This window comes from Tyto alba, unplaced genomic scaffold (genome assembly GCF_018691265.1).
Source record: "Tyto alba isolate M040663 unplaced genomic scaffold, T.alba_DEE_v4.0 Super-Scaffold_7, whole genome shotgun sequence".
Taxonomy (NCBI): domain Eukaryota; kingdom Metazoa; phylum Chordata; class Aves; order Strigiformes; family Tytonidae; genus Tyto; species Tyto alba.
In genome coordinates, this window is record NW_024881328.1 from 30,091,770 (window position 1) to 30,118,497 (window position 26,728).

Consider the following 26,728-nt stretch of genomic DNA (forward strand, 5'->3'; position numbering starts at 1 on the left):
GAGGTCAGATTCCTCTGGAGTAACAGGGCTTTACAAACTGTCAGTAGCGTGTGGAGAGGCTTAGCTAACACTGCTTAGAGAACTTGCAGGCAAGTGAAAAAGTGTAATTCAACAGTCTGAGGGAATAATCCTCATATAAGACTATAAATCATTTAGTTCCTCCCTTTATTGTGCCTGGGATTAAGTTTTACAGATTCTAGAAAAGCAGCATCTATGACTTCCTCTCTTCAAAGCAACTAGACATGGTTTTGTCTGAAAACTCTGCTTCCACAATCATATGGGAGAGCCAACATTAGGATTTGTCCTACAAAATGGAGTAAACCCCTGAGCCTGCCTATCTCTGGAATAACTGCCAGCATGATAGCAGCATTTTGTAATACTTTGTATGTTCTTAAATCTTCTGCAGAGCTATTCTCCTTATCAGGGGCCAGAGTTAAGTTTTTGTAGCGATAGCGAGGTGATCCATTGCAGAATGACGTGTGTTCATGTTTATCAGGGCCTCTGACTGCTGTGGGTATCTTGCCCTCTAATCCATCTTCCCTGGAGTGTATTTGAACATTCCAGCCCTCTGAGAAGCTCTCAGGTAGCTGAGACTCACCAAGCAAAAACGCAATGGCCGGAGACTTTCAGAAAGGCAAAACAAAAGTCCCTGGGAATCCCAGCAGCCACGCCTAACGTTCCGTCCCCAGCCTGCCCGCAGGTAGCGCGTGGAGCAGCAAGGAGCAAGCGGTGAGCGAGCAGCGGGACGCAGCATTGCTCATGCTCAACTACACGAGGGGCTCCACCACAAGCGCCTCAGAAGGGCCCGCGCTGCTCGCAGCAGCCGCTGCAGCCCCCGGCCCAGCCTGGCGCCCAGCAGCACACGGGGGCAGGAGGGCGAGAGACCCCGGCCCAGCCCAGAAGCCCTGAAAACCTTTGACAACGAGGGGGAAAGGGCCGGCGAGAGTCGCAAACCACTTTTTAAACTTCCACGAGCAGCTCCGAGGCTGCCCGCGCCCCTCACTAAGCCTCTGGGCTGGGGGTGGCACGCGGGCCGGGCGTGACTCGTGCGGTTATTTATTAATATATTTACGAATTATTTAATGATACTACGTTGGTAATTTTTATTAGTGCATTTTAAAAAATATGATTGCTTTAGGTTTCTTTACGCTGCTCCCGCTGCTGCTGCAGCAGCACGTGCGCGGCCGGGCCCCGCGAGCCAGGCGGCTCCGGGGGCGGGGCCAAGGGCGGAGCCAGATGCGGGGTCCACCCTCCAGGGGGCGTGGCCGAGGGGGCCGCCGGCGGCGCTGCGTGCGCGTGTGCGCGTGGGGAAGGGAAGGGGGCGGGCCAGGAAGGGCGCGGCGGCGGCCGCGTGACGATCGCCGCGCCCATTGGCGGAGCGGCGTCACGCGGCGCGCCGGCGGGAGGCGATTGGGTGGGAGCGAGGCGGGGCCGGGCCTCCCCTCCCCTCCTCTCCTTCCTCCCCCCGCCTCCCCCCGCCCCCCCCCCCCCCCCCCCCAGCCTGGGGGAAGGTGGGCGCTCGCGCGAGGTCCGTTGCTCGCCGCGCGCAGGTGGCGGTGGGGGGGCTCGCGCGGCCGTTGGGGCGGGCGGGGGCCGCGGCGGAGGCGGCGGTGATGGCGGTGAGGCGGCGCTGAGGCCCGCCCCTCCCGCCGCCCTTCCCTCCCTCCCTCCCTCCCTCAGCCCGGCGCCTCGGCTCCCCCTCCGCCCCCTCCCCCGCCACAGCCCGGGAGCCGCGTAGCCGGGGCCCGGCGGGGGAGCTCCGAGCTCCATGGGCAACACCGTCACCTGCTGCGTATCCCCGGACGCCAGCCCCAAGCTCAGCCGGGCCCGCGGCGGCGGCGGCGGGGCAGCGCCGGGGCCCGACCGCTGGGCAGACGCGTACCAGGCGGCGGCAGCGGGCGGCGGCGGCGGCTCGGGATCGGCGGAGGCCGAGTCGGGGGACTCGGATCCCGGCGGCGGCGGCCCCCACCTCCAGCACATCAGCGACCGGGAGTTCCCGGATGGTGAGCGGCGGGGCCGGGCGGGCGGCGGGGAGCGCCGGGGCACCTCATCCCCGCCCCGCCGGGGATTGTCCCCGGGGTGCCCCCGCTCCGCTCTGCCGCGGGTGGGTGGCTGGGTAGGTGCCCGGGGGGACTGGCAGCCCGGGGCGCGGCGCTTCCCCGCCCGCGGCGCGCCCCCTTTGTCCCGGCGGCGGGGGGGGAGCGGGCGGTCTGGCCAGTCCTGGGCAGGGGGGGCCCTGCCCCGCGCCGCGCCCCGAACGGAGCTCCCCGCGACTGTCACCGCGCTGACGGCGCCGGGGTTTCCTGCGGGCACGCCGCCTCGCTGCCGCCGGACGGGGGACACGGGCTGCGTGTCCGGGACCTCTGCCCGAACTACAAGCCGTGGGGCCGCCGCGGCCGCTTGACAAATAACCCGGCCAAGGGCGGAGGAGCGGCCGGCTCCCCCCTGCCCGGGGATGCCCCCAGGCCGCTCTCCGCCCGCTGGAGAGAGAGGTCGGGGAACTCGAAAGGATCATGGCAGGAGCCCGCGGGTGCTTCCGTTTGATGTGGAAGTCTGGCAGCTCGTTTCTCCTTAACTATGGAGTCGTGGCTCAGTCGTATGGGTCAGGCAGTTTGCAAAAGCTGCCGCGTTTCCAGTCTCTGTTGAACAAGAGGAAGGAAGAGGGTGTGTGGGGAATAAGAGAATTAAGAATTACAAAGATTGTGTGCATATGACATCAGTGTGGCTGGACGTGGGTAATTTGTAATGTAGCAGTGCAGGGTGCTTGGTTATAGCTGTGGACTCATTACACCGAGGTTCCGTGTCATGTAGCTCCCTGTGTTCCCAGTTTGCTTTCCTTGAGTTTATGGGAAAGTAGGTGTTTGCTGTTCAGATTCCTTCCAGTTATACCTGGAGCACTGGTGTCACACAGACTTGCTCTGTAATGCGTCTCCTCTTCAGGCATGCCTAGGAAGAGCTTGCGGGTTTGTGCTGCAGTGAGAGTTACCGAGACAACATGTAACAGGTTAGGGATGCTTCTGTCTGTCTGATCATGTGATACCATTAGCGTACAGCACAGTGTAATAGCTTATGATATTCAAAACTTAGTTTAATTAACATGCATCTTGCTATTCCTTTTCCTAATTATAACCGCACCTATATGAAATATATTCAGTTGAAAAAAGATAGCCTGTCTGACATCTTTAATTGTACGATGCATGCAGTAACAATTAACACTGGCCCTTCATACTCATCTTGAATTTCAGAAAAAAAATTTTGGCTGTAGGAGAGGAACTGGCTGCAGAAGTATGTGAGGAAACTTTCAGAAATGGAATTATTAAACTTGCGTGGTTCTGCACAGCACCATATGGTGCAGCTGTTACAGAAATAAGATGGAACAGTCAGCCCCTTGGATTTCCTTTGAGACAGCTGTGCCATACAGCAGTACGAGAAATTATAGTTGTGTCTAGGAGAAATAAAACTATTTTTGTGAGAAGATACTACGGAAATCTTTCAACTTTCCCATACTCGTTAAGGGAGGAGGAGCTAAACTCTCTAAAGATTCTAATAAGCCAAGCAAAAATGCCTAAGCTAAATAAATCTGCTCAGGAATAAGGGTTGTATTTGTTTGAATCTTTAGTATGTGATCATGTCAGCAGTGCGAAGTAACTGGGCTTAATTGAGAATTCATCTAGATGTCAGAACTGGCCTTGAAGTAGGCAAGTATTTAATTTTTTGAATTTGCAGACATGAATAAGAGTGTATAGTCCAAGAATGAGATAGTAGCTGTCTATCACAAATTTTACTTTTGTGGCTATGGAAACTTTAATTTTGATGCAGGAGTTAATCCTCAAATTAGAACTGTATAAGTAGTATAGGTTGTAGATGATTTTAAGGATCACTTTTACAATACTATGTGGTTCACTATGGCGTGACCTCAGAAATAGATCTGCTACAAATAATAGATGCTATTTGTCTACAGTTTTCTGAATTATATAACTGTTTAGGTCTGAAAAAAGCATTGAAGTTTGATATCTTTTTGAAAACACAAATCTGTATGATTGATATGAGAAGTAAAACTTTTTTTGTTAATTTTTGGATGTTATAAAGTGCTGCCTGGGTAGATTGAAGCAGTAAACTTCAAAGAGTAAAGCATTGTGAAGTCTTGAGTGTTATGAATGGTTATGAAATGGACAGTATAATGAAACTTTAAATGATAGTGCTATCTGTTTGTAAGACCTTCTGTGAAAATAATAGATCTGTAAGCACTTGGATATACCAGATAGCTATGCTTATCCCTCTTAACTCTAGGATATAAAAGCTGTCAGCATACCCAAACCATGCACACAGCCTACATGTTTCTGTGCTGTTGACTACCACAGAGCATTAGTTTGTTGCTGTAGTGGTAAGTAGTCCAGCAGATTCATTTGAGGGATAAATATTACTTTTATAATTTACTAATGTATAATATCTTAGGTTAGCTAAGATGCCAATTTTGTCAATAATGGAAGGCTGGGAACTGACTGGCCTTTCATTGAATGCTTGGCAGGGGGGAAAAGAGAGAAAGCTACAGGGAAAAAGTCAAGATCATCTTGGCTATTTTTGTTCCATGCTGCTCAGTTCTAGGAGTTTCTAAGAACACAGCTAAATATATCAGAAAGCTAGCATCCAAATGTGATGGAGTTCCTTCATGCCTTAAATTTCTCTATTTATGTTGTTTGTTGTTCTTAAATCTGTCTTAATACTTTTATACTTGTTTTGTTAAAATTGAATGTTTTGGTTGTATCAGAAGTGCAGAAGTTACCAACTGAGCTTTGGACTTTTTGTTTTGTATTGTTTTGTCTTGCTTTTTTGGTAGCAAGCATAATGTGGTCCTCTCAGGTCTGTGCTCTTAAATGAAGGTTATTCTGTAGCTTCTCCAGAACACTACTTAACAGGCACTGCTTTGTTTGTACCAGATCAGAATTAAACAAGAAAAATCTCACTTTCTTAAAATAGGGAGGTTATGAAGTGCTGTTTATGTAAGACAAAAAAGGAGTGGTAAGTGAGATGCAGATAAAACACACTGTGAAACTGAAAGTGTAATGTTTCAGCAAAAGTTAATTCAGATGGAAGGAGTTGTGAGATCCATGGCTAAGAGAGAATTTAAAGGATTACTTTGTTTTTTATGGTTCTTGAAATCCTGAGCCATAACCTGTTCAGGGTACACTTTTTCAGAATGAGAAATAAGCCTGCATTTGTGGTTTGATATGCTAAGACAAGCTGTATTAAGTAAACAGGAATAAGCATAACTTTGGAAATGATAGTTTCTTCCAAAATTGTTCACATCTACGGTTAATTATTGAAAGCTAAAATGTACCTGAAGGTGCTAATTGGCTGTTCAGCTGACATTAAGTGTTCCTCCTTTCAGTGTGCCAGCAACAGTCCAAAGAAGTTGGAATTGACCAAAAAATTTTCCTATGTAGTTTTAGAAATGGCAGCTCTTTGATCATAATGTGCTGTTTGGGCTGTGCTAGTTACTGGGGCTGGGGGGGGTGTTGTTTTCCCCCCTCAGCGGGTGTCTGCTAATTTTTATTTTAGGCTTCTTTTTTTCTTGTGATTTTTTTTTTTTTTTTTTTTTTTTTCTTTCTGGTTATTCAGGAGAGAACTTCTTATGGCTGACACTTTCTTGCCAGATCCCTATGTTTAAACATAGATCTAATTTTTCATAAATTCTTTGATCCTTGGCTAAAACTAGAACAAGACCTTGCTTGGCAGACTGTTCTCACTTGTACTTGAAAACATTATCTTCCTCCACTGCTGCTGTTTACTGAGTTCAGCAGTTTTGAGCAGAGGTTTGCCTGATTCACATGAACCAAAGGGAAGATTGTTGAACTGGTGGGACAAAATGACCTAGTACCTTCACCCGGAGAACTGGGGGATGGGTGGGCGTGGAGAATGACAAGAGAAAAGATAATCGGGGATGAGAGAGAAGAGCAAATGGGATCAGGAGAGGTGCTGAGTGGGATGGTTAGATGGGAAAACAACTGGAAAGGGACTTCGAAGAGAAGAGTTAATAGAGAATGAAGTGATACAGTCTCAGACATACTAGTGCCTACAGTAACTCTTGTAGCACCTGAGCGCCTACTTTTATTTTTTCAACAGCCCCTTGGCTCGGTAGAGGCTGTGCCATGCTGAAAGGGGCATGCTTCAAGTTGCCTGCACACCACAGTTATTAAACAGTGTTGAAGATTAACAGATACTTGAATATATTGATTATCTGTGATCTGATTTCACCAACAGCTTGTCTATAAACCTCCTTGTAGAAGGTCAAAATACTGTTCATTTGTTCCTCTCTTATATCATGTCAGCTTACTTAAAGCATGTGGGTGGAGGGTTTTTTTTGAGGGGTGTTTTTCCCTGGTGGTGTGGTTTGGTTTGGTTTTGTTTTGTTTTTAAGACCTGGTTAAAATGCTAGTAAGTTAAATTAAAAAAAAAAAAAACAAAAAAAACAAACCCAAACCAAAACCCAAACGCTTTGATGCAGGGAGTTGGCTTTTTGATGCCAGCAGTTTTCAACACTGGAAAGACTTAACCATCTTGTGTTGGGTTTTGTGCCTCTCTATCTGAAGATAAGTAGTTGCATAGCCTGACAAATACCGTTGTCTAGTTGGACAAATACGAAGTTGGGAGTGAAAACCAACTGGTGCTCTGGCCCCTTTCTGATGTTCCCTCTCCTTTCTTCCTTGTATTTGCCATTTTTCACCTACTATGCTTACTCTTCTTTCCCCAGAACTCTCAATATCCCTTTCCTATAACTGACTAGGAATTAATTGCAAAGGTATTTGTAGCAGTTACAAACAGTGTGTGATTTTGACAAGTGTGAAAGAATTGACTCTGTAAGCCTGAAACCCGTCCCATGTTGTTGTCTTAAGATGCCTAATGTCATGGCCTTTACAAAATGATCTGTAAAGTGCCTCTGGTGGAAATGACTGAATCAGAGTCATTCAGAAACAATGATGAAATTGCTCTGCAGATTTGGGAATTGGAAATAGAAGAAATCATTGCCCCAGTATAGTATCAGTATTTATGTTCTTATGCTTGGGTACTGCTGACAGCTAAGGAATCCTCTATGCTTTTCTGTCTTCACTATTTCTTGGACGCTTCTGCAGTGAGCAAGTTTGTATATAAGCCTTAGATTTTTAAGAATAGTTGATATGGAACATATATACATGAAGCTCATATGGAGGAAAAGTAATTTGTTTATTTTGGTGAGAGTTTTTGGTGAGGCTTCCAGTGTAACGGTTATTATAACTGAGAGATTTTCATAAAATGGGAAATACTGAAATGAAATATATGGCTAACCTGAGGGTTTTGATGAAACTGACAGAACTAAGGAAACTGAGCTACCTGTCAGAGTAGATGATGTAGAGCAACAGTTTTGTGGCTAGAAGTATGCATTCTCTCAAGTGTGATCAATGTGGTAAGGTCATACTGAAAAGCTGACTAACAGGAGAATGAGCTCTTGCACGAGCCAACAAAACACAAAAAGTTACTCCTCCCAAATTTGCATTACACGTTAAGGTTTCTAACAATGTTTGTTCCACATACAGGAGGAAGTGACTCTGGGAGGCAGGAGAAAAATTCTACAAAACGTTAAGAACCTAGAACTTGGATCTGTAGATTCTTGTCAACAAGCTAATCTCGACATTTCTAAATATATTTGTTTTTTCTTCATTACAGCTAGTGTTTGAATGTGCCCTTTTCTTTCACTCACTAGAAAAATAATGTTTTCAGAAGGAAACTTTGAATTTTTCGACTTGAAGGGACAAATGGGGACACAATTGACTTAAAAAGCTTGGCGTTATTTAATGAAATGTGTAGTAAAGCCATATGACTAAAACTGAAGATCATACTTGCAGGTGATGCAAATTTCAGGGTTACATCAACAGCTTACACAAAAATCCCACTGTCAGCCAGGTAGTGTTCTGCAGTGTTTCAGGAGTTGTGTGTGTACAGCACAGCTTTGCTTTTGTTTGGAGTTCTGAAAGGGTCTTGAGGCATTGCAATACTCAAACATAGTTGTTGGATTTTTTTAAAGTGTGAAAGGTAACACTGGCTTGTCATCAAACGTGTCAGTCAGACTCGGATAATAAACTGTTGAATGCCAGTTTCTTTCAAATACAAAAAAAAAAAAGCTTTTCTGTAAAACTGTTGGACATGCTTTGTTATGCAGATAGTTATTTTTCTTTTACAGAACAAACTGCAGGTAAAATGAGAATCCACACAGCCACTATAAAGAGTGACTCTGTTCAGGCTTGTGCCTAAAACGGCACAGAACTTGATGACACTGTTAACTTTCATAAAAGCCTAAACTTCATTTGAAGTTTGCATTAATGTGAGCAATTGGAAGAGGAGAAAAAACTTAACATATGCCAGTCCATCAGGTGGCGTGTGACACCTAGCACACAGTACAGTGGATCTAATATTTGGGTACCTGCAGACATTAGGTGAGACTGGAATTTCTGGTTGTCACCTGTTTTTCTTTCTGAACCATGTCTTGTGCTAAGTAAGGCAGAGAGCATGTGAGGGGTTGTTACAGTTTCCTTACAGTTGCAGTTATCAGCATGGATTTAGGAGTATAAAGTTTGGTTGATCTTTAATGTGTACAGTTAGAAATCTTTGGTTTGACTTATCAATTAAAAAATTAGAACTGTAGACTTATATTTGAGCGTCTGTTGGTAGTGAATTGTGATACGTGTGAAGGCCTGTGTGGGGAATAAAAAGTGGACAGCATGGAACCAATTCTTTCTTCTTTTAAGTGGTCTTACATTAAATGCAGTACAGAAACACATCTCTAACAATGTTAGTTACGTTTAGGATATAACCTGTTAACTACTGTTTCCCTTCTAGTTCCAAGATAAAATTCTAGGGGCATCTAGTTTTCTTCCCTTTTAACTGGTCCTGCCTTCACTGTGGGGTTTGGGGCACTCCTGACATTCTGCTGTTTTACCTAGCTAAAATGTGCAGAAGTGATTATAACCCTGGCAGGTACATTGTGAAACAAATGGAAGCCTACTTGAATTTGTTCAGTCCCAGAAAGGCTAGGTATTGTGCACAGTGGAACAGATCATGTTATCCGAACAGGGGCTGTGAACTGAATGCAATAGGGTTATGTTGGGATTTGCTGTGGAGGCCAACAGTAGTGGTGTAGATCCTCCTACACTTTAAGAAATGCAAGAACACTAATATTGTATTGATTAAAAAAAAAAAAAAAAAAGCGGAAATCAATAAACAACAAATGCTGGCTAGCCCACAGTGTTTAATAGATGGTCTACACTTTAGCTTTCTAAATTCTTCTTATTTTAGTAGGAAATTTGAAATGCTTACTGTGTCAGTTTCTTCTTGAACCAGTCCAACTCAGAAGTGTGGTGTAACAGAGCAAATAATTCTTTAATTAGGAGACGCTGTAGTATATTGAAGTCATTTCTGCAGCCTTATAAAACATCACAGTGCACTTAGATATGTGCTGGGTATTGGTAATGATATTGCTGTTCTTATAGTAGTGCCATAAAGAACACCTGACAGATTTTAAATAGCTTTACAACATCTTTCTGTGTGTATTGTGTACAGTCACAGTCTTTAGAAATAATAATTTAATAATGATGGTGGTCAAACACTAGCACAGTTTGCCCAGAGAGGTTGTAAAGTCTCTGTGGAGATACTCAAAACCTGACTGACAGTGTCACAGACAGACTTGAGCAGAGGTTGGGATTAGGTGAGTGACCTCAAGAGTTCTTTGCCAGCCTCAACGATTCTGTCCTTCTGTTGAACAAAGGCCAGCTGCATGGGTTGTTTTCAATTGTTTTCCTTTTTAAAAAGAGTTGATTTTTCTCTGAGGAGTTAGGAGTGTTTTTAAGGGACATATGCAAGTGTTGGTTAAGATTGTTTTCACCAAGATTCTCCCTCAAAATAGAGTTCCTTTCTGAGAACTGGTTGTTTTGAAAACAGTTTGTTATGCAACAGAGCCAGTTCTTTATGTATTCAAATTTGCTTGTATTAGTTATGAAAATGGATCAAGTTTTTTATCTTTTGAGTCCAACACATTATGGAAGAAAGATGTATTCTGTTGAATATGAATAATCAGGAGGTCAGAGTGCTTTCATTCTGTCCAAATCTGAGGAAGAAACCACCCATGGAGCTTTTAAAGGCTAGACTAACTGGTGTGTAACTGAGGGCATAACAGGAGAAGGCAAATGGAAAACAACGTATGTATGCTGGGTTCTGTGGTGTGTTTGGTGTGGCTGGTGAGAAGTAAACAAAGCAGGTTGAATTTAGAAACCAGAATTGTAACTTTTAGGAGAGTTTGGGGGAATAGAAATAGAATAACATATTTTAAAGGACAAATAATTTTATATTAAGTTATTGTTAGGAATAGCAGACTTTCTGAAACATATTGGCAAACTTGTTAAACTGATTTAATTTTTAAATCTTTATTGGGAGTGTTAAGTAACTCACATCTTTCACACTGTAAGATAATGAAATATAAGAGAAGCTCAAATGTTGATCAAAGCTAGTAACCCACTGAGCAGGGGAAGAAACTCAATTTACTGCAAAGAAATTATATTATGATTTAATGCTTTAAATATGTGTTGTATCAAGATGTTACTGCTGTCTAGTAAAGCAGAGTATGGGGCTAAAACTATTAAAGGAAATGCAGTATTTTCATGTCCTAAAGTAGTGAAATTGTCAAAGGGCTGCTACTTAGTAACAGTGACATCTTTGACTGTTGCCTTTAGTCATTAAATAATAGATGTCGCACATGCAGTGTGTAAAATGTGTTCTTAATAGGTAGAAATCACCCATAGAGGTGTGTAAAACAGATAAGTACCTAGCATTATAAATTCCTGAAACCCACACATGTTCTTATGTGGCATAGATGAATAAAAGTAAAGTATTCGTGCGGATTTCATGTTGAGGAAAGGATGTAAGATCTTGAGCTAGGGGCAGAGGTTTGCTGTTAAAGGTAATATGATCTCCCCTGCAGGGGACTGTATGCTCTTACCAGCACATGGAGCGCACAGCAGAGGTAGCTGAGATTGTCTGAAGGGCAAGCAAGCTGCAAGGGATTCTTTAAAATTACTATGGTGAGAGAGGGAAGCAAGTTCAGGCTTCTCTGTTCTGCAGTTGGAGACAGGGTTGATCCAACAAGCTTGGTAGTACCACGTGAATAAATGGCACCGAGAAATGCAGAAGAATAAGGAGGAAGGCTGTTTTTAATACATAGCTCTCCGAGAGGTGGAGGGCCATTGTAGCGTGGCAATGTTACTGTGCAGCTCCACAGATTTAATTGGTGATGGGAATCTTCCCTTCTCACCTCTTTATCATTAAGTGTGAGGGGCCAATAGTAAATGTGTTTTGACTTCTAATGAATTGATAGCCTCTAGAACAAAAATGTTTTGGTGTTGTTTTCTTGCTTTTTATATCACCCTGTTGCTTCTCTCATTTCTGTCATTCCTGTTTCTGCATGTTTTAACTCCCATTATTTCCGTTCCTCTTGTGGCATACCATGCTGCTTTCTTTTTCTATTAACTTTATGTGAAGCTTGAGCTTTTTGTCATACATCTTCTGATCCAGATTTACTGTTATTTTCAGGGGTAGATATATTGGGTTTGGACTCATAAGTGGTACCAGGATGAAGTATTAGGAGTTACGCTTGGTTGTGAGTCAAATTGTTTGCAGACATCCTCATCCTCCGGCTTTTCTTTTGCTGTGTTTCCCACTACATTTTGCTTCTTCTCATGTCTTTATCTGCCACTTGCCTTATACTTCCTTCATGAGCTGTATTGCTGTTCCTTTTTGGTATTTCATGAGCAGCGCTGGCAGTTTAGGAAGAGCAAATCATACGACTAATTTTTCCATTGCTTGGAAAAAAGCATTGTTTAAGGAGAACAGCACAGAAAGGGCGGTTAAAATTCTCTGGCTGCTTAGAAGGGGAAAGCTACAGGGAGGCAGTCTGCTAAATACATCTTTCTTTCTTTGCAGTGCCTTGTAAGACAAAAGCAGATGTACTGTAAGAAGCCTAATTAGAGTTGGTTTTGATCACTTCTTGTGGGGTTTTGGACTGACCGCTGCACAATGTGTCTTGGACTTCATTAGTATCATAACTCCAATTGTATAGTCTGTGTTGTGGATTTAATGTGCTATGGGTGCTGATACACCTGACTTTGTCTAGCAGAAAGCATCTTGTGTCTGGCAGAGCCACCATGGAACTGGAGCCAATAAAATCTACTTTCCTTTCACTGCTGTTCCTCTCCTCAAGTATGTGTGTCTGCTTGGGCTCAGGAGGGCAAGTTTGACTCTGTAGCCATGTCAATATTATTTCCCTTGATGCGTCCTGCAGTGCAGCTGATGTTAGACCCTTCTTGTTTGGGGTGAAAGTTGGTTATATTTGCATGCGTTTAATTCTTGTAGTGCTTTTACCCCTAGACCTGATTTCTCACATCTAAGAAGCATGGATATAGGGACTGGCAGAGCACAAGAAGAGGCAAAAACAACATAAGAAGCAAGCTTTAACAAGTCATACAGTTTCAAAGTAAATCAAAACCTCAGGGAAGTCAAGATTGTAGTGTATTTTTTTTTAAGAGGTGAGGGAGGATGGGCATTATCCTGTACTGTGTCTTCCCTGGAAAAAAAGCACCTGTCCTGTTTAACATTTATCAGTGACCTGGAGGAGTCGATGGGGTGTGCCCGAATTGCAGATGACACCCAGTTGGGCAACTGTCAGTATGCTGGAGGCTGCTCATTCAGAGGGACCTAGAAAGGCTGGTGGATTGGTCCAACAGGAACCCTATGAAATTCAACAAGGAGAAAAACAGTCATGTATTAGGAGTTACTGAATTCAGTTTCCCTTTTCTCTCTGTTTTCCTGTGCTTGTTCTTCCCCAGTCTTCCTTGCTGCCTTCCCCTAAACATTATGCAAGTCTTGTACAGTTCTATGTGCTCTTCCCTACCATTCCATAGGGAGTCCCATAGCCCTGTAAGCATTAGTCCCGCTCAGTGGGAAAGATGATCTAGGCTCTGTGGACCCTCATTGAAGGTTTTCAAGACTCAACTTGATAAAACCTTGAGCAGCCTAGTTCTGTTTCATGACTGACCCTGTTTTCAGCAGCAAGAGGTTGAACTAAGGACCTCTTGAGGTCCTTTCTAACTTGACTTACCTAGTTATTCTAAAAGTAATTGCTGCTGAACTGTAAATAAATAATTTCTGAATTGTTTGCTCTGTTTGCATCATAACTTGATTATAATAATCTGTATTTTAAATCTGCATATTGCAGTCTTGTTTTGCCTATTGATGATACTTAAGTTATTTGGTAGACTAGCAAAATACTTTGATTTCTGAATCACTCTGAAATCTGAAGTTGTTTAATATTTGTCGTTATTAGTGAATTACTTGGTCTGTGTCCATGTTTGGTTTTTAGATAGAGTGCTAGCATTAAAGCTAGAATTGGCCTCTATACAGCATTAGGAGCTAGAGCTGGTCTCAAATGTCTCTTAAAAATGATTTTGCTAAATCAGTGTTAGAAACTTGTCAACATTGTGCAGAAATTTTAAACAACAGTTATACTATTTTGTTGAGATGTTACAAACAGTAGTTAAAATGTGCCAGTATGGCATACTGTTGTGTGCTGGTTTTGATGTTTTGTGGTTTTTTTTTTTTTTTTCCAAGAAATCAAGTGTGTATTAGTGGTACTTCAGGTATGAGCTGTAAGGCAAATTCCATTCTAGGGATTCTAAACCAGGACTTACATTTTAACCACATGATTAAATTCAGGTATCTGTTCACTGTGTGCCATGAATGGATGCAGTAAGGTAAAGATAGAAATACTGCTTTTGCAAGTTAGCTTTTAAAAACTGCTCAAGATGGTATGCTTTCATAGCTGACTCTGGCCTTTTTTGAAGGGGGGGGGGGAAATTCCTTATTGAACAATCTTCGCATTTCTAAATAGACATTGGCTACCTTACTTACACAGTAGAGATTCATATTGATAGTGGTCTTCATTCTGGGCCAGTGTCAGAGCAATGCCGTTGGACTAAGATCAGTGATTTTGTAAGCCCAGTACTTGGAAAACATCCAGGTCTGGGTACCAATGTTGTGTACCAGTGGGAATCTGCAATGAGAAGTCTTGGAGACACATGCTTTTGCAATTATGTTCTCTTGCTGATATACAAGGGCTGTGGCTATGCTATGGATTAGGTGCAGTAGCACAAAACATTCAAATAGTTAAGACTTCCAGCACCAAGACAGTTTGTGCATACTTTGGCTACTATTTAACCAGAGTTCTGTTGGTTACGTGCATAAAAAGATCTAAAGATTATTTTTTTTCATTAAAAGTTGATGGTGATTATTAGGTGACTTTGTATTTCAAGGGTGTGGCAATCTTGAAACATGTAAAGTGCAAGTTTGTGAGCTTGCGTGCTTTTTTTGGCTAGCATGGCATAAGCAACACACAGGAAGATCAGAATGACAAATGAAAATGGATGCGAATTTGTTCTTTCCAGGACATATAGGATCACGGTACTAGATTATTCTGTTCATGTGTTCACATAAGTCAGTGTGTCTGTAGCATGACTTCCTCAGAACAGCTATTTCTTCTGTCAAATATAATGCAGCTCAAAATTTCATCGTGATGTTTGTGGTTTTCTCAACAAACCTTTCAGTGGTCATTCCCTTCATAATCAAAGGGAATAATATGTTCTCATCTAATGTCATCACGGGTTCATTGTGGCTAAGGATTAAAGCAATCATTTTGTTCTTCAGTAGCTGTGTGTAATACTGTTCTTCAATAGTTGTGTATAATTGTTCTTCAGTTAAGAACTGTAAAAGGTTTTACCTGAAATTCCAAAAGAGTAAAATAGTGTAAGATCCATCTTTTGGAATTTATCAGCACTGTAAAAGTTGCTGAATATGTTCATTTAGAAGACCACAGAGATAGCTTCCTGCTGTATCGTGTTCTTAAAGCATAAAGATCAGCAGTATCTTTTTTTCTGCCCCTGCCCCCTGTTTTTTTTTTTCCCCTTTTTTCCTTTTTTGCCCCCCTCTCTCTGTGTTTTGTTTTTTTTTTTTTTTTCCCCCTCCTCTCTCCTCTTGTTTGCCCTCCTCTCTCCAGATTTTGTTTTGATGGAAACCGTAAGATACTTCAGAGCTTCACAGCAATAGGAATAAGTCCACTGGCTTTTTTTCAGAGGGGAAAATGTCAGTTTTTTATTTGTCTTGGCAAAAGTAAGGTTTTGCTTTAGAGAGACAGCCCATTCTATGTCTTTTTGATCTTGTCTGCATTGCTGTGCTTGAGCGTTTTAAGGCTGGGTGGGAATCGTTGCAGTAATCATCATCTTCTGTTAAAAGTATCTCCTTTTTTTTGTCCTGTTTCAGATTTAGCCTTGGAATCTAATCCATCTGATCATCCCAGAGCAAGCACAATTTTCCTGAGCAAGTCTCAGACAGATGGTAAGCTAAGTTTTTTCCAATTAAAAAAAAAAAATGGGAGAAAAACCTGGAAAAATAACTGCCTATTTAAATTATACAGCTCAAGAACACAAACTGCTTTAATTCTTTCAAAGTATAGAGATTAATAATATGCACATTTACACAGAAATGTATTCATAGGCTGTTTTACTTAACACTTAAAATCACTTTTTCTTCTAAACACTTAAATATCAGATTTCAGAGTCTGGATCCTAGTAGTCTGAAGGAGCAACACTTTCTTCACTGGTGTAATCCAAGATGCAAGCAGTGGTGGGTTTTTTATCACCAAAGACTGGTTTAGAAATTGCTTTAAATTAAAAAAAGAAAAAAAAATAAAGGGAAGTTTTTTGTAAGGAGTAATAAGCCTAAGCCATCAGTGTATATCAATTGCTTTTGAATATGTTGTTTTAAACTGAGTAGCTTCAGTAGCATAATTATTCTTGAATCTTGGTTTTAACTACATGGATGTATTGGGTGTTTCAGTTTCTTTGCAGATCCCTTGTTTACTTAGTAAAATCAGTATTGAACAATTACTATAGTTTGTGCATTCCAAAATACTGTTTAAAAGTGGAGGCATTTCCACATTGTACAAATAAAAAAGAATTCTGACAAAAGTAAATTTTGAAGTTGCAACTAAAAAGGGGTTTAGGATAATATTTTAAAAATGGTTCTGTTCCCTTTATAGTTGCTTCTTGTTTGAAGTGCTGTTTTTTCCAAGACAGTGTGGCACATAAGATTGGCTGTGTTGATGGAAAGCTGCAGTATATCTTCTACCTTGGCATAGCTTTGCCACAGAAAAGTAGAATTATTTTGACAGGTCTGTCAGTTGCAGTCCTGCTATTCAGACTCTCACGGCAAGTAGTAAAATTGTCAGTTCGCAATGCTCAGATATGTGAGCAGTGGAAACAAGCACTAGCATGATTCTCCAGAAGAGATGATATCAAGGAAATGTAGGCCTCTTCAAGTCCTCGAAGGTCAGTCTTCAAACAGACAGCGGATCCAACTTGCACGTTTCAAGCACCTCTTAAATGAGCACTGCTTAAGTTGCAATTAGCAAGTTGACACAGTTCTTGAACATCGTAGTGCAGCTTCACTGTGCAGCCTTTCGGCCTTGCTGCAAATAATGTTCAAACTACGTGAACATCCTTGTTGGGGCTAGTATTGCTTTTAAACATGATTTGGTGTTCTTCAAATGTAATGTATTGAAATGTATGTGCTTGTGTTCATGTATAAAAATAGTCTGCTAGGTGAGATAAAAGCTATTAAACTGTTCTCTGCAGTTCTATTGGATGAATTGATTTTTACAGGGTATTTTTATGGACAAGTCAGGCAGAAGAATTTATTTTCCCATTTCACTGGATCTTCTTTAGTTAACCTTCCATAGAACTAGTAGATTTAATATCCGTAAGTTCTTTCTTACTGAGGTGTTATCAGGATTATGAGTTTTGATTTATGCAAAAAGACAAAAAAATTTGAATGCTCTCTTCCAATTGTTTTCTATATATGTAAGAGAATGTCCTGCTGACAAGTGATAGTGATCTGAGGTCAAAACTTTGGAGAAGTCACCTGTCTAGGCTGGTCACATTTGTACAGCTTTCTGCATGTACACAACTGTCAGCTCTCCTTTAACAGCACTGTTTTACTGCTACTGTTATAGCTGAAAGTTCAACCTTACAGTCTTCTTTGAAAGGCTGACACAATTTAAAATGATCAAATAACATGGTTGCAGTTATATGATCAGCAGGCATAGCTTGTGCCAGCATCTTCTGTATAGTGAAATACCTTTTTGCCTTCTGCTGTCTAATAGGAGGAGAGAGAACGCACATGTAATGCTGGGCACCTCACTTCCTCCTTGCGTGTCTTTGGCAGGTTCAGTGTGTAATGTTTTTACTTCTGATTACTAAGTGGCTGCTGTTGGATGTTGTCTATGTGAACTATCTGAAATCATCCAGTTTTTCATGATGCACAGAATCTTTTCAAAGCTGAGATGTTTTTCCCTTAGTACAAGGGGTAGAAGTTGTTCCTAAATGTACATGTGGATAGTTGGAAGTAGTATGTAGTTTACTAGCTTGATAAGACCCAATATTTTTTCCTTAAACTACTTTTCCAGACACCTAAAGTCAAATTTGAAACTTCTAATATTCATGTACTTCAGAAGACTAGGTTAATAGAATTACTTTATTGAACATAAGTTGAAACCTTTTTGTTCACATTCTTTCTCCCTCTTTCTAGTGCGAGAGAAGAGGAAGAGCAACCACATCAATCATGTAAGTAAAACAAATTCTTAATGTGCTATATAGACAATATTAGCATATTAGTACAAATCAAAATTCAAGAAACAGCTGTAGTAATTCTAGGTATATTGTTCTACACATGTTCCAGATCTTCCTTAGCAAGATAAAACTGAATTATCTTTGTCTGTCTTTAAAAAATAAACAAACAGGCACAGTAACAAAGAGCATAGAATGGCTGATGTCAAAAGTGTAAGAATGGATTTTTTTTTTTTGTTGAGCATTTGTCTTGAGCATTTCAGAACAGTGAAGGAGAAAAAAGAAGTCAAATGGGCTACATTGTTTTTTTTTAAAACAGAAATAAAACTGGATTAGTTTCTCAGCTGAGATGGCAAATCTTAAATGATTTGCTGTTTGAGCATCACTACAGGACTAACTGTAAGAAATATATCCAGCATGAAAAGAGAATGACGAACAAACTATATCATCAGCATGATAAACAAATGATAATGCATTAATTTTAAAATCTGAAAATATGTTCTAAGCTTCATCTGCAAATCTTAGTTGGTTTTGACACTTCACTTACCAAAAAAATATTTTAAAAGATGCAATGTCTTTAAGTGGATAAAAAATTATTGACTAGTAAAGCTAAGAATGGAAGTTATTAACACAAAGCTTAAAAAATATTCTCTAGAAAGTGTCTCTTGATAAGTTACTGGTAAGATAATGATATTTCAAGTCTGTTGTATTTGGTATGGTTATGGGAGGTGGTTCTTTTTTTTTGCTCCTTTCTCACTCCTCTCTGTGATTGGATTGGTTTTGCTGGTGAACTTCAGCTGGAATGGGAGATATTCCCAGGCAGCCATTGAGTTGTGAAGGGTGCCAACATTTTCATATGGAAGACTTTCAAGTTTTTAAACAAGGCATTTACAACGATTCTGGCAAAAACTAGTGAATCTTGAATTGCTTGATTAAAACTCCTCCATTGATTATGATGTCCTTGTTCTAGTGCAAGACATTCTCCAGAAGTGCTCAGGGAAGCCTGACTAGTGTTATATAGGAAGATTTCTTACAGTATAAAATCTACAGGATTAGGATAGATGATGGAACATATTCCTAGCTCTAAATATTAAAAGTAAGGGAAATAGTAGTATTTTATTTCCAGATTCCAGATGCTACACAAGACGTGAGTGTAGTGAGCAACGTTAGGAAGCGGTTTCTTTTTTTTCTAAAATATAACAAGACAAAACCCCAAAGGCAAAACTGTCTTTACAGGGAGTGATACTGGGTAGCCAGAAAATGTAACGGTATAGGATATAAAAGAGGGGAAAAGATGATTATGGAGTCACAGGGAAATCTAATAAAGTACATCAGAGAGGGGGAAGACTGAGACCTGAACTGGCAAGAATGGAATTGAGGAGAACTGAGAAAATTGAAGGACCTGCTGCTCTTGCTGCAGTTATTTCTGCTAAAAATTACTTACCTAAAAACATCATGTTGTATATTACAAGGTATGAGTTATAAATCTGTCTTACACAAAGGGTAGCCTCAGGAACTTGATGGCTACAGGGTAGCTTACATAGCAGGAGCAAGCATCTACTTAGACCCCCTCTGCAGTAACTACCTGAGTTGTAAAGCCAGTGTGGTAAACCAAATCTTACAGAATCCTTCTTGAATGTATTTCTGTTGTGTTTTGTTTTTGTTTTTTTTTTTACCCCACCCCCCTCCAAGGTTTCTCCTGGGCAGCTTACGAAAAAATACAGCTCATGCTCAACAATATTTATAGATGACAGCACCGTCAGTCAACCTAACCTTAGAAGCACAATAAAGTGGTAAGAACCATTTGTCATCAACAAGGGGCTGAGTAGCATTGCAAGATTTATTTGGGATTTTGTGGTGGTCTTGTCTGTACCAAAGCCAGTTTAACACTTGAATGAGAGGAGCACAGCACTCCTTATTCAGGTTGGTCATGGAAGGGGTGTAGAGGTCTGGTTAATTATGACTGCCAAAGCAAGCTTTTTTTTTTGTTACAGGTCTGATGTATTGCTGTATTTTGATGTAGTTATCATTGTGCACTTGAGAATTTGAGGAGTGCAGAAGTGTGTCAGCATTTTTGGTTTAAAAGTGTGTGTTGGGGTGGGGAGCTGAAAGGTTTCACATTGAAAGCCAAATCCTGAAACTCTCAGTCTGGGAAAACTTGAAATGGATTTTGTATCGAGTTGCAGGAAAAGTTTGTGGGACTGTGCTACTTGCCAGTGGTATTAGCCTGCCCTCTAGTTGTGGATAACAGTATATCGCTGGCTTTGGTTTTAGTTCTAACCTTTCCACTATTTCTTGGTGTGTTTTGCTACTTTATGTAGGTGAATTTGATAATTATTCAGTCGTCTTGGTTCTCCAGTGGAAATGGCCGTTTGAACTATTGTTCTGGGTACCACAGAACCAATTGTTTGCATATAGGTGATACCAGCCGAGAATTGAGAATAGAGTTTTACTGTGCCTGAAGGGAAACAAAGGCAAAGTAGCCTTAGGCCCAGAAGGCTTTACTGTTTTAACGGTTTAGTAGAGATTGGAAATGTCTAAGTTGATTTGTCACTTCAAAATTTTGTTTCAAACAAAGATATATAGCATGTCACTACTCCTTTTCTAGAGAAGAAAAAAAACCTAAAAGATGGTGCTTGTGCCATTCTGAAGTGCTGTACAGCTGGCAACAGATGAGCTTGCCCGTGATGGATTCCTGTGATGACAGTGTTCCTGTTGTCACTGCTAGTAAAGTACCTGAAATTTGGCCACAGTAGATGAGTGTCAATATGAAATCTATTGCCTTGCTTGACTCAGCAGAGACCGAGATCTGTTCTTGTCCCCTTCTTGGATTATACTGGGATGATATCTTTATTATTCTCTTTTTTTTTTTTTTTTTTTTTAGACAGGTCCTAAATTAGACAGCCAGAGATACAGAGTTAAAACATCAGCAGAATCTCTACAACAGTATATATAATATCAAGCCGAACTTTTAGTACAATTTAGTTGTGAATAGTCCTCATTTTTAATAAATGTCACCTAATCAGGCAATGAAGGTGTGTATTTAAAATGTAGCATAACACTTATTTGCGGTACAAATACCTGTACAATGAATGTAGAAGTAGTTTGGCTAGCAAATTTGATTCGGCCAGTTTCTGCTCAGGCAGGTAAACATCAGAAATGAGACACAGAGTACTTGAGAATGTGAAAGGAAGCCAATATATAATGAATTCTGAACATTTTGCCCTGTACGACTGCTTTTGCAGTGGAATAGTGTGCACAGAACATGCTTTAAGTATTTTTTTTTTCTTTCTCTTATTTAGTGTAACATTAGCAATATTCTACCATATAAAAAACAGGTGAGTGAACTTTGTTTTTTCTGAAATATAACAACTTTCTCTTTGAGCCAGGGATATGTTCTTGATCACTTCAGTAATAGCTAGTATAACTTAAAGGACTTGAAAAATCTGGTATTTTATGCTGTATCTGATTCCTCGTTGTACCTCCTCTTGAGCTAATATGGGAGCATCAGTAACACACCCATCCAATGGCACATGCTTCATCAAGAATGAAGCCTAAAAAGTCAAAACAGGGAGTGAGGAAAATACACTTAACTCACCACAGAATCAGCCCTTGGACTTTGTTTAGCTTTTGCTGAGTACAGAGGTACAGATTAGTTTTGGTGGCTGGAGGAAGACTCTGTCCCTTGTACAAATAATGCCATTATAGCTAGTTACAGTGTATGCTTCAAAATTACAGCTGCCTTTCTGAAATGACTGCTATTAATTGAGATGGTTTCACATTTTAAGGGAGAACTGTACTAAGCGTAATATGAGGATATGGATAGCTATTCATTGTTTAGCTTCTTAAATATTCAGTTGTAAGATCTCATCATTAAATGCTTTGCAAAAATACAATCTAACTTTATGCCATATTCTAGGAAAAGCTGAACTATAAAATATGTCCCTATATGCTTTTTAATGAGTAATACTTTTTAGTGGAGCATAGCATTACGAATTAACTCCTGTTGCTAAAACAGAGATTTTTTTACTTTGTAGAGATTCTGACAGATCATTGGATATTTTTGATGAAAAATCTCATCCTCTTACGGTAAGTGTAACTTTTTGATCCTCTGAATGTATACCAATACACGTATTTTTTTAACAAATTGGTAAGTCATAAAAATGTCTTAGCACCAGGAAACAAACAAATTGATTTTAAATTGTATCTTTATATGTAAAATACAGTGCAAAGAGTGTCCCCTGAGCTTTTGATATCAGCTAGATCATGAGCAGAACCAGTCTTTCTAAATGTTGCAAAGTATGATTGGCTTCCTATGCTTTGAATATAAATAGAAAGCAAGCACGTGCTGATTCTTGCATATTTTGTATCCGAACTTTCCTTTTTTCCCCTCTTTAACACTACTTTTAATTAAGTCTTTCCTATTTATTTAGGAAGATATGGCTAATAGATATGTGCCTAACCTTTTAAATGACTACAAACAGGAGAACATAATACATGAAGCATCACACAATGTAGGAGACAGCAAGTTTGGTCTTCAAAAAACCTGAAAGGCAAAATAATAAAGCAAATATGTTTAGTGCTGCTTGCAGTAACAGCTAGGAGCATTCAGCATGTGATTTTAATGTGACTGGTCCTGCTGCCCCTTCTTAGACAATCTTTACAATGCAAAACCTCATAGTACAGGCAAGCTCAAGAGTGGAGCACATGCTTTTTATGCCCAGTTTGAGCAATGCTAGCATAGTGACTGTCCTACAGAACTACTTTGTTTGTCGTTTGAAATTAATTTAGCAAGGCTCTAATGGCTTTAAAAAAAAAATCAGCTTGCTCTGGGATTTACCTCAGTGAATGCAACTTAATCACACAGATTTGACTTGTTGATAAACCATTTTTAATATACAATTAAATTTGTTAAAGTTTCATCCCTAAACATGACCCACTGTGCTAAGAATTATACACTTGAATAAATATGACTCTTTTTATGCAATAATGATCTTCAGGAGAAGAGCTGTATAGAAGATTTCGTGTATGGACTGTGGCACTTCAAGAGAAAAGTCTGGTCCAAAACCGTTTTAACTGCCTGAGTCTGTTGTTTCACACTGAAAATTATTTATGCTTGATGAACTCTACTTCATCAGACAGTTTCTTTTCTTTATTTAGCAACCTGACATCTTTTGATCCTTTCATATAGCCTACTGCCTATTTAATGAGGATGAATAGAGGAAAGTAATTGTGTCCTTTAGAGAACACTTAAAGGTCTCTCCTATCTTACTGCAGTATACAGACAGAAATACAGTAATGGCTGTATGTCATACTTCAGAGGGGAAAGATACAAATGGCTTGTTGGTTTCTATAGCAATGGGGTTTTGCCTGGGTACCTACAGTTCCTTTGAAAAGGTGAATTAGCTGGAAGAAGTCTCTGAATACCTTGTCCTCTAAAGATTCAGTCACAAGGAGTCCAAATCCAGGCTCTGTTGACCCTAATAGCAGAAGTAACAAATTTCAATTCACCAGCATCACAGGGCTTAGTCACAAATACCAGTCTCAGTCCTTTCCTCCTCAGTTCCAGTCAGCAAAAATGTGCTTGTGCATGTGCTTCTGTACTGCTCGTAGCGCAGGAACCACGCACGGGGGATCCTACTCGTGTTACTTGTAGTGTTGCATGCCCCCCCTGCAGAGGTAACCTCTGTTGGTTAGTGGTGTATTAGAAGGCTGCGTGGAGAGTACAAAGTTAACTTACCTCTTCATTTTACTTGACACTGCTACCTGGCTATTTTAAACTACAAAACCACACAAAAATGCTTGCTGCTTGCCTTAGCACTACCTGTTTAATGTCAAGCAGCTGTGCTGTTCTTATCTGGTATCTTTACTGTACTATAGCTCTAACTTGGACTGTAGATAGAAACGTACTCAGTATCGGTCTAGCAGAACCAGTGTGTAACGTTGGAGCTCTTGAAGCTTCATCCCTCCAGGAAGAGACTTGCCAGAATGTCTGGAGGGACAGGGTCAGAATTCCTACACACTCATTTTAGGATTGCTTTCGCAGACTGTTTATTTATAAGCTTTTCTTCTCCCCATATTTAGAAACAGTTTAGCATCATGTCAAAGTTAAATCTTAGCTGTTCAGTAGCTTTGTTGTCTTTCTGGAATCTATCAAGAACAAGTCCTGCAAAGACAGTGTAAGTTACTTTCCAGTTCTACCTGTGGCAGAAATACTGGCGTGTTCTTCAGCTCTTCCTCAGCTGGAAGGGGGTTTCTTGTGAAGTCTCCTAATTTTGCCTTTGGAAGAGCCAGTGCTTTCCTGGTGTGTATATATTGGTGATTTTCTTGCAGGGAGAAACTTTTTTTTTAAAATCTCTTTTAGTCTGTAAAATGTTCCATGGACAAGAGTTGGCACCTGTAATAATGATGGTACTTCATGCTGTTTCCCATTAGCCTTACAGATCAAAAAAGTGTTCAAACCAAATATACCAGCTAAAGCTATTGTGTTGTGTTTGGAATATTCATATCGCAAGGCTGCTTGCTGCTTTCAGTATATAATTTTATTCTATCTCTGTGGCAGGGAAAGGTTGTATACACTTCTGCTCGGTAAGAAACAACCACCATGTGTGACTGTTCTTTAAAGTCAGTATTAAGTAAGACAAATTTTCAGTAATTCAGAGAACTTTCTTGCAGCGGGAAGAAGTTCCAGATGACTACTACAAGCATGACCCTGATCACAAGCACATCTACCGGTTTGTTCGGACACTTTTCAGTGCTGCACAGCTGACAGCTGAATGTGCAATAGTGACCCTGGTAAGAGATGCTGCATTACTGAAACTTGACCTTTTGGAAGACTTTTTTGTCCTCCCCTCAGTGAGTGAACTGGGCTGAACTGACATCTAAATAGTCACACTATCTCATGAAACCGTGTTAATAATGAACACTGTACAAGTGAGTTCATTAGAGAAGATTTCCAAGTAGTCACAGAAGTGGTTAACTAAAAAGAAACCTACCTTTTTTTATATATGAATAGGTAATGCTTGATTACTTGTCCAATCATTATTTGTTTCATAATATATAGCTTGCTGAAGGAGACTGAGAGAGGCAGAACAGAGAGATACCATAAACAGCGGGGGTAGAATAAGATCAGACACAAAGACATCTTTTATTTCAGTTGTGTGGAGGGGAAAGTGGGAGTTTTGAGTTCACATTAACCAGAACAGTGCAAGTAACACTGCTTTAAGGGGTCAGGGATCAATACAGTAGGAACTCCGGGAGATGAACTTTCCCATTATTATGTCCTTCAATCATTTCCACCTTTTCATCAAACTTTCATTATACCAAAGAGGCTACAACTTTTTTTCCCCAGGTGACATGGAGGAACTGGGAACTTAAGAACAATAGTAAGAAAATAAACTCATTACAGTTTGTTGTTTGATTCTGAGAAAGCAAGATGGATGTAAACAATTGACACTGATACAGATTATTTATACATACACACGTATGTGCATACGTATACATACATGTACATGAAGAGAAAGAAAAAAACGCAATATATATAATTGCTGCATTAGACAGTCTCTTAAACTGCACTTTGTTGTATACTGAACTTATGTCTTCATTGTGGCTTCTTTCTGAAAAAACAATCTGAAAAGAGAACAGAAGAGAACTGTCACCAAAAGACAATATGGCAATTAAGCAAACTCAGCTCAAAGGACTCTCTTTAATAAGGAAATAAGTCTTTTAAAAGGACAGATAGTTAAAGCTATTGAAACTCTGAAAATAGTTTGAAGTTTTTGCTTTTCCAAAGCCATGCAAGCAGTTTTGACAGAACAAGATGATAGCTGGGCAATCTAGCCAACTGAAGAATTTACAAAAAATAGAAACGGAGTTAGTTTTTAAAGTGAATTTTACCACTAGGTGGCTCTGCTATTACAGGAACACCCTTAGTCCACTTGAAGGCTACCAGCCAAGGATGGGAAGGAAGTGTGGGGAGACCCCAGTAATAAAGATCAGTCCTGGCCTTGGACCTGTACAGCAGCTTCCTGCACCCACTACTTCATCTGAGGTTTCATTAGGACCTTGGACTTAGTTTAGGGAATAGAACATGAGAACCAATTTATATTCAAATTTGAAAGTGCACATTACTTAGTATGTGGATCATTACAGGAGTGTGAAATATCAGAAAACTTTTAAGGAAGGGACTGATTCAGCATCTTGGGGCTGATTTGAGATTACATGGAAGGAATGAGTAAAAGACCAAGACACATCTTTGGACTTGGGTATCTTACACTAAGCAGTTGGCGATGCAGATGAAAGCAGAGGATAGGATAATGTTGTAGGTGAAGGACTGAAATCTATTCTTTACAGAGTGAAGCAGAAATAGCACTATAATGCCTTTCACTGTGGAAAGACAGCAATTAATGCGTCTTTGTCCCATGACTAGAGATCACAGTGCAGGTTTGAGCGCTTCCTGTGAAGCTGCAGTTGCTGAACCTTCACCATGATGAAAGGCTAGTGTGCTGCTGAGTGATTACTGTCCCAGACAGGCCCTAATGAGAACCTGTTGGTGACTGTGTGACTCGGTGACAGAAAGAACTCTAGCAGGGTCTCCCCAAAACAGCAGCGCTCATTGCTCAGAACCGATTCTTCAGTATTTTTAATGCATACTATTATATTTAATTATATATATTTTTCCACGCTTGATGCTTAGAACTCAGCTCCAGGTCTTAATTGCACACATAAACTACTGTTGTGTTTTGGTTTTGTTTTTGGTTTGTTTTGTTTGTTTTGTTTTTTATTTTTATAGGTTTATTTGGAAAGGCTTTTAACCTATGCAGAGATTGACATATGCCCTAGTAACTGGAAGAGGATAGTCCTAGGAGCTATTCTGCTGGCTTCTAAAGTCTGGGATGATCAGGCTGTGTGGAATGTGGATTATTGCCAAATATTGAAGGACATTACTGTTGAGGACATGTAAGTTGCAAGGTTGG

The 26,728-nt window shown here is 40.5% G+C and overlaps 2 protein-coding genes across 2 annotated transcripts in view; one reads left to right on the forward strand and one right to left on the reverse strand.

The window, feature by feature from the left end:
• Positions 1 to 1,504: 1,504 nt before the first annotated feature.
• The window catches only part of CCNYL1 (cyclin Y like 1), a 34,443-nt gene continuing 9,219 nt past the window's right edge, over positions 1,505 to 26,728 (forward strand). Inside the window, exons 1-8 of the mRNA XM_042784336.1 lie at positions 1,505 to 2,003; positions 15,391 to 15,465; positions 17,716 to 17,750; positions 19,446 to 19,546; positions 21,056 to 21,091; positions 21,791 to 21,842; positions 24,429 to 24,548; positions 26,545 to 26,711. Coding sequence (XP_042640270.1) covers positions 1,769 to 2,003; positions 15,391 to 15,465; positions 17,716 to 17,750; positions 19,446 to 19,546; positions 21,056 to 21,091; positions 21,791 to 21,842; positions 24,429 to 24,548; positions 26,545 to 26,711 — 821 coding nt within the window. The 5' untranslated portion in view covers positions 1,505 to 1,768. The remainder of the gene's footprint in view (positions 2,004 to 15,390; positions 15,466 to 17,715; positions 17,751 to 19,445; positions 19,547 to 21,055; positions 21,092 to 21,790; positions 21,843 to 24,428; positions 24,549 to 26,544; positions 26,712 to 26,728) is intronic.
• PLEKHM3 (pleckstrin homology domain containing M3) overlaps positions 24,882 to 26,728 on the reverse strand; it is a 132,041-nt gene continuing 130,194 nt past the window's right edge. The window contains exon 10 of the transcript XR_006164573.1: positions 24,882 to 25,382. The gene's annotated coding sequence lies outside the window, so the exon portion shown is untranslated. The remainder of the gene's footprint in view (positions 25,383 to 26,728) is intronic.